General features: G+C 43.8%; 1 protein-coding gene across 1 annotated transcript in view; it reads left to right on the top strand.

Annotated features, from left to right (window-relative positions):
• LOC129824568 (receptor-type tyrosine-protein phosphatase mu-like) overlaps positions 1 to 15,207 on the top strand; it is a 422,832-nt gene that overhangs the window by 111,652 nt on the left and 295,973 nt on the right. Inside the window, exon 2 of the mRNA XM_055884259.1 lies at positions 757 to 879. Coding sequence (XP_055740234.1) covers positions 757 to 879 — 123 coding nt within the window. The remainder of the gene's footprint in view (positions 1 to 756; positions 880 to 15,207) is intronic.

The raw sequence follows: 15,207 nt of genomic DNA on the forward strand, positions 1-15,207 counted from the left end.
GCATACGTCCGTGTGTGTGTGTAAATGAAAGACAGGTGAACAGCTAAGTCCCATAGACTGTATTGCTGCTACAGCACTAACTGCTGCGAGAGGAAAAACATAAATCAATGTGTGTTAGATGGTGCAGTTTGGAACGCTATGGCCGTGTTCTAACTGTCACCCTATTCCCTAGTTAGTGCACTACACATAGAGTTCTGGTCAAAAGTAGTGCACTAAATAGGGAATTAGGGTGCCGTTTGGCACAGAGACGACGTCGAACGATGACGGAGTCAGGACATTTCATACTTGTCATAGTAAAATTGGACTGCCGTGTTGGCTAACGTGGCTAACGTGGCTAATGTGGCTAACGTGGCTAACGTGGCTAATGTGGCTAACGTGGCTAACGTGGCTAACGTGGCTAATGTGGCTAACGTGGCTAACGCGGCTAATGTGGCTAACGTGGCTAATGTGGCTAATGTGGCTAACGCGGCTAATGTGGCTAACGTGGCTAATGTGGCTAATGTGGCTAACGTTGGCTAATGTGTGTTGTGCATCGACGGCTGTTCTAATCCCTCACTGTGTCTCACTTCAACTCGTCTCAGCATCTCAGCATCAGAGGCCATATTGCATTATAAATAGAGACAGAGGGGGGGGGGGGGATAATGAATGTTATGAATGTCATTTATTGTTTTCATTTCATTACGGTGTGGAGTAAATGGAATAGTTGCACAAACAAGATGAATTGTGAATGATTCTTTCTTCTGTCTTTTGTAACAGGTGATTGTGACTTTGGCAAGCCGTTTGCAGCCTGCGGGTACAGCCAGGGGAGAGAGGACGATCTAGATTGGGAACAGGCCAACACCAGAGAGAAGCCCACAGCAGACCCCTGGATGCCAACGGGTAAGACCTGGTCATACTACCGTACAGTAAAAACAGGTTGTTTGTTCAGATGTCCATAGGTAAGAACTGTCTACGTTAACATACAGTAACATAGTTGTTTGGATACTCAAAGGTAAGACAGCTAGATGACACTGGTGGAAAAGAGGGCCGTTTGCAAATGCAAAACACAATCCAAACCTCCAAATCGAAAACTCCAATTCCCTAAATCTGTGAATTAACTCCATGAGACTGATAGGATGTCCTGCAATATCTCATGGATTGTATACCCAATGTTTTGGACCAACAAGAAAGGACCTTATACACACCAGCTGTCACCATGGTTACACATTCAGACTAGTGGGATAGGAAGTGGAAATGCTGTCACCATGGTTACACATTTAGACTAGTGGGATAGGAAGTGGAAATGCTGTCACCATGGTTACACATTCAGACTAGTGGGATAGGAAGTGGAAATGCTGTCACTATGGTTACACATTTAGACTAGTGGGATAGGAAGTGGAAATGCTGTCACCATGGTTACACATTTAGACTAGTGGGATAGGAAGTGGAAATGCTGTCACCATGGTTACACATTCAGACTAGTGGGATAGGAAGTGGAAATGCTGTCACCATGGTTCCACATTCAGACTAGTGGGATAGGAAGTGGAAATGCTGTCACCATGGTTACACATTTAGACTAGTGGGATAGGAAGTGGAAATGCTGTCACTATGGTTACACATTCAGACTAGTGGGATAGGAAGTGGAAATGCTGTCACTATGGTTACACATTCAGACTAGTGGGATAGGAAGTGGAAATGCTGTCACCATGGTTCCACATTTAGACTAGTGGGATAGGAAGTGGAAATGCTGTCACCATGGTTACACATTTAGACTAGTGGGATAGGAAGTGGAAATGCTGTCACTATGGTTACACATTTAGACTAGTGGGATAGGAAGTGGAAATGCTGTCACCATGGTTACACATTCAGACTAGTGGGGTAGGAAGTGGAAATGCTGTCACCATGGTTACACATTTAGACTAGTGGGATAGGAAGTGGAAATGCTGTCACCATGGTTCCACATTTAGACTAGTGGGATAGGAAGTGGAAATGCTGTCACCATGGTTACACATTTAGACTAGTGGGATAGGAAGTGGAAATGCTGTCACCATGGTTACACATTTAGACTAGTGGGATAGGAAGTGGAAATGCTGTCACCATGGTTACACATTCAGACTAGTGGGATAGGAAGTGGAAATGCTGTCACCATGGTTCCACATTTAGACTAGTGGGATAGGAAGTGGAAATGCTGTCACCATGGTTACACATTCAGACTAGTGGGATAGGAAGTGGAAATGCTGTCACTATGGTTACACATTTAGACTAGTGGGATAGGAAGTGGAAATGCTGTCACCATGGTTACACATTTAGACTAGTGGGATAGGAAGTGGAAATGCTGTCACCATGGTTACACATTCAGACTAGTGAGATAGGAAGTGGAAATGCTGTCACCATGGTTACACATTTAGACTAGTGGGATAGGAAGTGGAAATGCTGTCACCATGGTTACACATTTAGACTAGTGGGATAGGAAGTGGAAATGCTGTCACCATGGTTACACATTTAGACTAGTGGGATAGGAAGTGGAAATGCTGTCACCATGGTTACACATTCAGACTAGTGGGATAGGAAGTGGAAATGCTGTCACCATGGTTCCACATTCAGACTAGTGGGATAGGAAGTGGAAATGCTGTCACTATGGTTACACATTTAGACTAGTGGGATAGGAAGTGGAAATGCTGTCACCATGGTTACACATTCAGACTAGTGGGATAGGAAGTGGAAATGCTGTCACCATGGTTACACATTTAGACTAGTGGGATAGGAAGTGGAAATGCTGTCACTATGGTTACACATTCAGACTAGTGGGATAGGAAGTGGAAATGCTGTCACTATGGTTACACATTCAGACTAGTGGGATAGGAAGTGGAAATGCTGTCACTATGGTTACACATTCAGACTAGTGGGATAGGAAGTGGAAATGCTGTCACCATGGTTCCACATTTAGACTAGTGGGATAGGAAGTGGAAATGCTGTCACCATGGTTACACATTCAGACTAGTGGGATAGGAAGTGGAAATGCTGTCACTATGGTTACACATTTAGACTAGTGGGATAGGAAGTGGAAATGTTGTCACCATGGTTACACATTTAGACTAGTGGGATAGGAAGTGGAAATGCTGTCACCATTCCTATCCCCCATTTAGACTAGTGGGATAGGAAGTGGAAATGCTGTCACCATGGTTACACATTCAGACTAGTGGGATAGGAAGTGGAAATGCTGTCACCATGGTTACACATTTAGACTAGTGGGATAGGAAGTGGAAATGCTGTCACCATGGTTCCACATTTAGACTAGTGGGATAGGAAGTGGAAATGCTGTCACCATGGTTACACATTCAGACTAGTGGGATAGGAAGTGGAAATGCTGTCACTATGGTTACACATTTAGACTAGTGGGATAGGAAGTGGAAATGCTGTCACTATGGTTACACATTTAGACTAGTGGGATAGGAAGTGGAAATGCTGTCACCATGGTTACACATTCAGACTAGTGGGATAGGAAGTGGAAATGCTGTCACCATGGTTACACATTCAGACTAGTGGGATAGGAAGTGGAAATGCTGTCACCATGGTTCCACATTTAGACTAGTGGGATAGGAAGTGGAAATGCTGTCACCATGGTTACACATTTAGACTAGTGGGATAGGAAGTGGAAATGCTGTCACCATGGTTACACATTTAGACTAGTGGGATAGGAAGTGGAAATGCTGTCACCATGGTTACACATTCAGACTAGTGGGATAGGAAGTGGAAATGCTGTCACCATGGTTCCACATTTAGACTAGTGGGATAGGAAGTGGAAATGCTGTCACCATGATTACACATTCAGACTAGTGGGATAGGAAGTGGAAATGCTGTCACCATGGTTACACATTCAGACTAGTGGGATAGGAAGTGGAAATGCTGTCACCATGGTTACACATTCAGACTAGTGGGATAGGAAGTGGAAATGTTGTCACCATGGTTACACATTTAGACTAGTGGGATAGGAAGTGGAAATGTTGTAGGCCTGTTGTAAGGCAGGTTCTCACCAGACATCAGCGGCAATAAGGTCGCCTATGGGCACAATACCTTACCTTAAATACCCCATATACTATACCTTAAATACCCCATATACTATACCTTAAATACCCCATATACTATACCTTAAATACCCCATATACTATACCTTAAATACCCCATATACTATACCTTAAATACCCCATATACTATACCTTAAATACCCCGTATAATATACCTTAAATACCCCGTATACTATACCTTAAATACCCCATATACTATAACTTAAATACCCCGTGTAATATACGTTAAATACCCCATATAATATATCTTAAATACACCATATAATATACCTTAAATACCCCATATAATATACCTTAAATACCCCATATAATATATCTTAAATACCCCATATAATATACCTTAAATACCCTGTATAATATACCTTAAATACCCTGTATAATATTCCTTAAATACCCCATATAATATATCTTAAATACCCCGTATAATATACCTTAAATACCCTGTATAATATACCTTAAATACCCCGTATAATATACCTTAAATACCCCGTATAATATACCTTAAATACCCCATATAATATACCGTAAATACCCTGTATAATATACCTTAAATACGCCATATACTATACCTTAAATACCCCATATACTATACCTCAAAAACCCTGTATAATATACCTTAAATACCCCATATAATATACCTTAAATACCCCATATACTCTACCTCAAATACCCCATATACTATACCTTAAATATCCCATATACTATACCTTAAATACCCCATATAATATACCTTATATACCCCGTATAATATACCTTAAATACCCCATATAATATACCTTAAATACCCCATATACTATACCTTAAATACCCCATATAATATATCTTAAATACCCCATATAATATACCTCAAATACCCCAAATACTATACCGTAAATACCCTGTATAATATAGCTTAAATTCCCCATATACTATACCTTAAATACCCTATATACTATACCTTAAATACCCCATATAAAATACCTTAAATACCCCATATACTATACCTCAAATACACCATATACCATAATTTTTTAAATTTTATTTACCTTTATTTAACTAGACAAGTCAGTTAAAAACAAATTCTTATTTTCAATGACGGCCTAGGAACAGTGGGTTAACTACCTTGTTCAGGGGCAGAACGACAGATTTGTACCTTGCCACCCAAATACCCCATATACTGTACCTCAAATAACATATATACCTGCAATACACCATATACCATCAAATACCCCATATACTGTACCTCAAATAACCTAGGACATTGGATGTTGTTTTAAATGTATAATACTATTTAATCTCTATTGGTTTTGGTATTGGCTATTCCCCCATACACTATACCTCAAATACCCCACATACTCTACCTTAAATACCCCATATTCCTCAAATACCCCATATACCTCAAAAACCCAATATACTATACCTCAAATACCCCACATACTTTAAACTCATATACCCCTTATACTTTACCTCAAATACCCCATATACCTCAAATGCCCCACCTATTATACCTTAAATACCCCATATACCTCAAATACACCATATTCCTCAAATACCCAATATACTATACCTGAAATACCCCACATACCTTAAAACCACACATACTATACCTGAAATACCCCACATACCTTAAATACCCCACATACTATACCTGAAATACCCCATATACTTTAGTACCCCATATATCTTAAATACGCCATATATCTCAAATACCACATACACCTCACATACCCAATATACTGTACTGCAAATACCCGATATACCTCAAATACGCTATATACCTGAAATACCCCATATACTGTACCTGAAATATCTCATATACTTCAAATTACACATATACCTAAAATACCCAATATATTATACTTTAAATACCCAATATAACTTAAATACCCCATAAACCTCAGATATCCCGTATACCTTAAATACCCCATATACCAAAAATACACTATATACCTCAAATACCCATTATACCTCAAATACCCAATATATCTCAAATACACTGTATACCCCGTATACCTCAAATACCCATTATACCTCAAATACCCCAAATACCTCAAATACCCTGTATACCTCAAAGAAAAAAAACACTGTATATAACTTTCCTTATTTTGTGTAAAGTATATTATAATGAAGGAACTTACACGTGAAAAAAGTTCCCTCAAAACAACACTATGAAAATGGGAGTCTATACCCATAACAATAGAATAATATAATTTACCCTTTGAACACTTAAACCATTGAAAGACAGAGATATTGGATGTTGTTTTAAATGTTTAAAACGGTTTAATCTCTATTGGTTTTGGTATTGGCTATTCCCCCACATCAAAACCCCCATCTTCATCCCGTGTGTGACAACAATAGGAATTGAGACAAAAGCTTTGATGACAATGACGGCGGTGGCAGGCGTGCTGGCAGTGAATTTAATGTAACAAATAACTCAAATCAATTTTAATTAAACAATGATTTCTTTCCCATCAAGCCCTCGATCCTATTAACCCTTCTCGCACATTGAATTTCATTAAAAAAAATGCTTTCCCTGTCATTCATTTGCGTTCTGCGTCTTCCTCAATAATCTGTCTCTTTTAATGTTGCACTGATCGCTCAAATGAGGAGATATCACCACCACCACCGCGCTGCAGACACTAGAGTCTCATTCTCAGCCCGAACTGCACGGAACTCAACGCCGGGCCTCAAATTCTGTGAATTGATCCAGGCCGGGCTGGTTTCGGGCTCGCTGTGCTGTGTGTGTCTGCGCACCTTTTAAAGGTGCTACGTGGTCGATCTGACATCTGCATTGGCCGTGCGGCGTGGTGATATGGCGTCTCCATTGGCCGTGCAGCGTGGTGAAATGGCGTCTCCATTGGCCGTGCGGCGTGGTGATATGGCGTCTCCATTGGCCGTGCAGCGTGGTGATATGGCGTCTGCATTGGCCGTGCGGCGTGGTGATATGGCGTCTGCATTGGCCGTGCAGCGTGGTGATATGGCGTCTGCATTGGCCGTGCGGCGTGGTGATATGGTGTCTGCATTGGTCGTGCAGCGTGGTGATATGGCGTCTGCATTGGCCGTGCGGCGTGGTGATATGGCGTCTGCATTGGCCGTGCGGCGTGGTGATATGGCGTCTGCATTGGCCGTGCAGCGTGGTGATATGGCGTCTGCATTGGCCGTGCAGCGTGGTGATATGGCGTCTGTATTGGTCGTGCAGCGTGGTGATATGGCGTCTCCATTGGCCGTGCAGCGTGGTGATATGGCGTCTCCATTGGCCGTACAGCGTGGTGATATGGCGTCTCCATTGGCCGTGCAGCGTGGTGATATGGCGTCTGCATTGGTCGTGCAGCGTGGTGATATGGCGTCTCCATTGGCCGTGCAGCGTGGTGATATGGCGTCTGCATTGGTCGTGCAGCGTGGTGATATGGCGTCTGCATTGGTCGTGCAGCGTGGTGATATGGCGTCTGCATTGGCCGTGCGGCGTGGTGATATGGCGTCTGCATTGGTCGTGCGGCGTGGTGATATGGCGTCTGCATTGGCCGTGCGGCGTGGTGATATGGCGTCTGTATTGGTCGTGCGGCGTGGTGATATGGCGTCTGCATTGGTCGTGCAGCGTGGTGATATGGCGTCTGCATTGGTCGTGCAGCGTGGTGATATGGCGTCTCCATTGGTCGTGCAGCGTGGTGATATGGCGTCTCCATTGGCCGTGCAGCGTGGTGATATGGCGTCTCCATTGGCCGTGCAGCGTGGTGATATGGCGTCTGCATTGGTCGTGCAGCGTGGTGATATGGCGTCTCCATTGGCCGTGCAGCGTGGTGATATGGCGTCTGCATTGGTCGTGCAGCGTGGTGATATGGCGTCTGCATTGGTCGTGCAGCGTGGTGATATGGCGTCTGCATTGGTCGTGCAGCGTGGTGATATGGCGTCTGCATTGGTCGTGCAGCGTGGTGATATGGCGTCTCCATTGGTCGTGCGGCGTGGTGAGATGGCGTCTCCATTGGCCGTGCAGCATGGTGATATGGCGTCTCCATTGGCCGTGTGGCGTGGTGATATGGCGTCTGCATTGGCCGTGCAGCGTGCTGATATGGTGTCTGCATTGGTCGTGCAGCGTGGTGATATGGCGTCTGCATTGGCCATGCGGCATGGTGATATGGCGTCTGCATTGGCCATGAAGCATGGTGATATGGCGTCTGCATTGGCCATGAAGCATGGTGATATGGCGTCTGCATTGGTCGTGCGGCGTGGTGATATGGCGTCTCCATTGGCCGTGCAGCGTGGTGATATGGCGTCTGCAGAAGTCAGCGCATTCATACTTTTTTTAGCGCTTCGTGGAGAAGCCCAGATCTGTTGTGAAGGGAGTTGTCAAGGAAGTGAGTTTGTGTTTATACAGGACCTCCCACTCCTTCACCTACCGTCAACCAATCATGTCAGTCAGGAGCTAGACGAAGCCCTCCTCATTGTAATTGTCATTTGAGAGGGGTACATACGGCGGTGCGGTATGGAGCTCAGTAGGGCCTCTGCATGCCTCTGACCACATGTTTCAGATCAAGCATACATTGGCTTTTAGCCTACTACGGCTATCTCTCAGCTACACCAGGATTCCAATATTCTAATAATTCCAAAGAAATTTGTGGCCATTGTAACGGCTTTCTTCCTGGGATGAAGGAGAGGACCAAAATGCAGCGCAGTTAGTGTTCAACATGTTTAATTTAACGAACTGTGAACACTTACAACAATACAAAACAACAAACGTGAAAACCGAGACAGTCCTATCTGGTGCAGAACACAAACACAGAGACAGGAAACAACCACCCACAATCCCCAACACAAAACAAGCCACCTTTACATGATTCTAAATCAGGGACAACGATTGACAGCTGCCTCTGATTGAGAACCATATTAGGCTGAACACAGAAACAGACAAACTAGACACACAACATAGAATGCCCACCCCAACTCACGCCCTGACCATACTAAACAAATACAAAAACAAGGGAAAACAGGTCAGGAACGTGACAGCCATGATGAAACTTATTTTTCTAATGATTTAAATATTTCAAATTGCGATAAGAATATTCTGGAATGTAGACTGGACTTCCTTGCTAATTGTCTCTGTTTGGAACCTGTAAAATATCCGAAAACAGACTAATAATTGATTCAAATGTTTTCCTAATCAAACATGCATTCACAACACGGGGCTTTTGTGCAGTTATTCAAATGGATGTTTGGCAGAACATCGAGTTATTTATTGAATTATTCAATTTGTGTCACAATCGTGTGGGAGAGAGATGGACCAAAAAGCAGCATTTGGAAAATAAGCCATCTTCCTTTTATTGAGAAGAAGGAAAAACGAAACAAAAACACTTACAAACTAACCAAAACAATAAACGACCGTGAAGCTAATAAACGTCGTGCACATACACAGGCTACAAACGTTCAGACATAGACAATTACCCACAACAAACTAAAGCCTATGGCTACCTTAAATATGGCTCCCAATCAGAGACAACAGAAATCAGCTGTCTCTAATTGGGAACCCATTCAGGCAACCATAGACTTTCCTAGACAACTACACCCAACATAGACACAGCTGGACACATACACTCAACACAAACCCATACACTACACCCGACACCCCCTTTACCATATAACCACCCAAAACCGACAAAACACAAAACATTCCCCCATGTCACACCCTGACCTAACTAAAATAATAAAGAAAACAAAGAATACTAAGGCCAGGGCGTGACAATTTGTTATTTTCATTTAAAAATAAAAATTATTTGATTTTATTTAAAGCTGCAATATGTAACTTTTGGGACGACCAGACCTAAATCACATAGAAATGTGTTATAGACCCTGTCATTCTCATTGAAAGCAAGTCTAAGAGGCGGTAGATCTGTTCTATGTGCGCTATTTCTATGTGTCCCGTTCTTAAGTTTCGTTTTTGCCGTCTTTTACATTTGGTTTTGTACACCAGCAATATTTTGGGTTATGGAAAATATATTTCACAGCGGTTTAGATGGTACAATGATTCTCTACACTATACTTGCTTGTTTTCTCACATAAACTGAAATTAGGCAAACTATTAAAATTTTAGCAACCAGGAAATGGCGAAGCGATTTCTGCGCAGTGCATCTGTAAAAGCATTAATGAATTGTATACTGTTGTAAGGACATGAATACATGTTTGATTGGTTATATTGAAGTAGGCTAAGTTACTTTAAGACAGACGAAACAGCATGTGCTCTCACAAGATGCTATACATCTAATCAAATCAAATCAAATCAAACAACAGGTGTAGACTAACAGGGAAATGCTTACTTATGGGGATTTTTCCAACAATGCAGAGTTAAATATTTGTTTTAAATGAAATAGTGACACAAGGAATAAATACACAGTGAATAATGAATAGCAAGTAAAAAATAACATGGCTATATACAGGGAGTACCAGGTAATAACATGGCTATATACAGGGAGTACCAGGTAATAACATGGCTATATACAGGGAGTACCAGGTAATAACATGGCTATATACAGGGAGTACCAGGTAATAACATGGCTATATACAGGGAGTACCAGGTAATAACATGGCTATATACAGGGAGTACCAGGTAATAACATGGCTATATACAGGGAGTACCAGGTAATAACATGGCTGTATACAGGGAGTACCAGGTAATAACATGGCTGTATACAGGGAGTACCAGGTAATAACGTGGCTATATACAGGGAGTACCAGGTAATAACATGGCTATATACAGGGAGTACCAGGTAATAACGCGGCTATATACAGGGAGTACCAGGTAATAACACGGCTATATACAGGGAGTACCAGGTAATAACACGGCTATATACAGGGAGTACCAGGTAATAACATGGCTATATACAGGGAGTACCAGTACCGAGTCGATGTGCAGGGGTACGTGGTAATTGAGGTAGCTATGTACATACATGTGTAGGTAGGGGTCAAGTTACTAGGCAACAGGATAGATAATAGACAGTAGCAGCAGTATACTGTAGGTAGGGGTAAAGGATAGATAGTAGACAGTAACAGCAGTATACTGTAGGTATGGGTCAAGTGACTAGACAACAGGATAGATAATAGACAGTAGCAGCAGTATACTGTAGGTAGGGGTAAAGGATAGATAATAGACAGTAGCAGCAGTATACTGTAGGTATGGGTCAAGTGACTAGACAACAGGATGTATAATAGACAGTAGCAGCAGTATACTGTAGGTAGGGGTCAAGTTACTAGGCACCATGATAGATAATAGACAGTAACAGCAGTATACTATAGGTAGAGGTAAAGTGACTAGACAACATGATAGATAACAGACAGTAACAGCAGTATACTATAGGTAGAGGTAAAGTGACTAGACAACATGATAGATAATAGACAGTAACAGCAGTATACTGTAGGTAGGGGTAAAGGATCGATACTAGACAGTAACAGCAGTATACTGTAGGTAGGGGTAAAGGATAGATAATAGACAGTAACAGCAGTATACTGTAGGTAGGGGTAAAGGTTAGATGATAGACAGTAACAGCAGTATACTATAGGTAGAGGTAAAGTGACTAGACAACATGATAGATAATAGACAGTAACAGCAGTATACTGTAGGTAGGGGTAAAGGATAGATAACAGACAGTAACAGCAGTATACTGTAGGTAGGGGTAAAGGATAGATAATAGACAGTAACAGCAGTATACTGTAGGTAGGGGTAAAGTGACTAGACAACAGGAGAGATAACAGACAGTAGCAGCAGTATACTCTAGGTAGGGGTAAAGTGTGTGTGTGGCGTCACTATGCATGTGTGAGCATGTTATGTGTGTCTGGGCATATGTAGTGTGTGTGTATTGGAGTGTCAGTGAAAGGGAGTTAGTGAAAAAAGTGTCAAAGCAGGTAGTCCAGGTGGCCATTTGTGCTATTCAGCAGTCTTGTTCAGCAGAGTTATGGCTTTGGGGTAGAAGCTGTTTAGGATCCTGTTGGTTCCAGACTTGGTGCACTGGTACCGCTTGCCATGTGGTAGCAGAGAGAACAGTCTATGACTTGAGTGGCTGGAGTCTTTGCACATTTTTTTGCGGCCTTCCTCTGACACCACCTGGTATAGAGTTCCTGGATGTCAGGAAGCTTGGCCCAAGTGATGATGGAGTCGTGCACGGTCACTCAGTCGTAGGTGAACAGGGAGTACAGGAGGGGACTAAGCACACACCCCTGAGGGGCCCCCGTGTTGATGGTCAGTACGGCGGATGTGTTGGCGTCCGCCCGTCAGGATGTCCAGGATCCAGTTGTAGAGGGAGGTATTCAGTCCCAGGGTCCTGAGGTTATTGATGAGCTTTGAAGGGACTTTGGTGTAGAATGCTGAGCTGAAGCCAATAAACAGCATTCTTACAAAAGTATATTTTTTACTGGTAGGTGAGGGCTGTGCGGAGTGCAATAGAAATGTTGCCATCTGTGGATCTGTTGGAGCGGAATGTGAATTAGAGTGGGTCCAGGGTGTCTGGGATGATGGTGTTGATGTGAGCCATGACCAGCCTTTCAAAAGCATTTCATGGCTATAGATGTGTGCTATGGGGCGAGAGTCATGTAGGCAGGTTACCTTGGCGTTCCTCGGCATGGGGACTATGATTGTCTGGTTAAAGGTAGTTTACCCACCGGGTGATGCGTTGTCCCCAGCTACAACAAAATACAGCCTCAGGATATATGGTTTTCCAGTTTGCATAAAGTCCAGTGAAGTTCCTTGATGGCCGTCGTGGTATCAGCTTGAGGGGGAGATATGTGTGAGATGTGTGTGTCTGTGACAATAACCGAAGAGAATTCTCTTGGGAGAGATAATACGGTCGGCATTTGATTGTGAGGTATTCCAGATCAGGTGAACAAAAGGAGTTTCCTGAATGTTATTACAATTACATCATGAGCTGTTAATCATGAAACAAACATACACCCCCCCCCCCACTGTTCTTCTTCCCGGAGGGTTGTTTATTTTTTCTGTCGGCACGATGAACTGAGAATCCAGTTGACTGGACCGACTCCGACAGTATATCCCGAGAGAGCCATGTTTCCATGAAACAGAGTATGTTTACTGCTCATATGAGGAAATCAGTCAATTGAAACCAAAAAATAGTAGGCCCTAATCTATGTATTTCACATGACTGGGAATAATATGCATCTGTTGGTTAAGATACCTTAAATGAAGGTAGGGGCGTGGATCAGAAAACCGGTCAGGATCTGGTGTGACCACCATTTTGTATCAATCAGCACTCCTTCGCAGAGTTAATTAAGCTGTAGAAGATACTTCCGCTCCTCTTTCATGGCTATGCGAAGTTGCTGGATATTGGCGGGAACTGGATCCAGAGCATCCCAAACATGCTCAATGGTTGACATGTCTGTTAAAATATGCTGTTCAAGGAAGAACTGAGACATTTTCAGCTTCCAGGAATTGTGAACAGATCCTTGTGACGTGGGGATCATAAGGTGATGGCGGTGGATGAATGGCACGACAATGGGCCTTAGGATCTCGTCACAGTATCTCTGTGCATTCAAATTGTAGCATATGCCTGCCCATACCATAACCCCACCGGCACCATGGGGCACTCTGTTCACGTTGACCTCAGCAAACCGCTCACCCACGCAACGTCATACACGTGGTCTGAGGTTGTGAAGCCGGTCGGACGTAATTCTCTAAATGACATTCTTTGACAACAGCTCTGCTGGACATTCCTGCAGTCAGCATGACAATTGCACAATCCCTCAAAACTTTAGATATCTGTGGCATTGTGTTGTGTGACAAAACTGCACATTTTAGAGTGGCCTTTTATTGGCAAGGAGAAATGCAAGGAGAAATGCTCAATAACAGGAATGTAAGCAAATTTGTGCCCAAAATCTGAAAGAAAATAGCTTTTTGTGCGTATGAAAAATGTCTGGGATCTTTTAATTCAGCTCATGAAACATGGGACCAACACTTTACATGTTGTGTTTATATTTTTGTTTAGTCTAAGTTGAGTTTTCCTCTCGCTCTGCTTCTTCTAGGCCCAATGGCTGTGTCATTGTTCTCCTCACTCCACTGCTGCCCCGACTCCGTCACATTGTTCTCCTCACTCCACTGCTGTCTGACTCCGTCACATTGTTCTCCTCACTCCACTGCTGCCCCGACTCCGTCACATTGTTCTCCTCACTCCACTGCTGCCCCGACTCCGTCACATTGTTCTCCTCACTCCACTGCTGCCCCGACTCCGTCACATTGTTCTCCTCACTCCACTGCTGTCTGACTCCGTCACATTGTTCTCCTCACTCCACTGCTGCCCGACTCCGTCACATTGTTCTCCTCACTCCACTGCTGCCTGACTCCGTCACATTGTTCTCCTCACTCCACTGCTGCCCCGACTCCGTCACATTGTTCTCCTCACTCCACTGCTGTCTGACTCCGTCACATTGTTCTCCTCACTCCACTGCTGTCCGACTCCGTCACATTGTTCTCCTCACTCCACTGCTGCCTGACTCCGTCACATTGTTCTCCTCACTCCACTGCTGCCCCGACTCCGTCACATTGTTCTCCTCACTCCACTGCTGCCCCGACTCCGTCACATTGTTCTCCTCACTCCACTGCTGCCCCGACTCCATCACATTGTTCTCCTCACTCCACTGCTGCCCTGACTCCGTCACATTGTTCTCCTCACTCCACTGCTGTCCGACTCCGTCACATTGTTCTCCTCACTCCACTGCTGTCTGACTCCGTCACATTGTTCTCCTCACTCCACTGCTGTCTGACTCCGTCACATTGTTCTCCTCACTCCACTGCTGCCTGACTCCGTCACATTGTTCTCCTCACTCCACTGCTGTCCCGACTCCATCACATTGTTCTCCTCACTCCACTGCTGTCTGACTCCGTCACATTGTTCTCCTCACTCCACTGCTGCCTGACTCCGTCACATTGTTCTCCTCACTCCACTGCTGCCTGACTCCGTCACATTGTTCTCCTCACTCCACTGCTGTCTGACTCCGTCACATTGTTCTCCTCACTCCACTGCTGTCTGACTCCGTCACATTGTTCTCCTCACTCCACTGCTGTCTGACTCCGTCACATTGTTCTCCTCACTCCACTGCTGCCCGACTCCGTCACATTGTTCTCCTCACTCCACTGCTGCCTGACTCCGTCACATTGTTCTCCTCACTCCACTGC

This window comes from Salvelinus fontinalis, chromosome 26, assembly GCF_029448725.1.
Source record: "Salvelinus fontinalis isolate EN_2023a chromosome 26, ASM2944872v1, whole genome shotgun sequence".
Classification (NCBI taxonomy): domain Eukaryota; kingdom Metazoa; phylum Chordata; class Actinopteri; order Salmoniformes; family Salmonidae; genus Salvelinus; species Salvelinus fontinalis.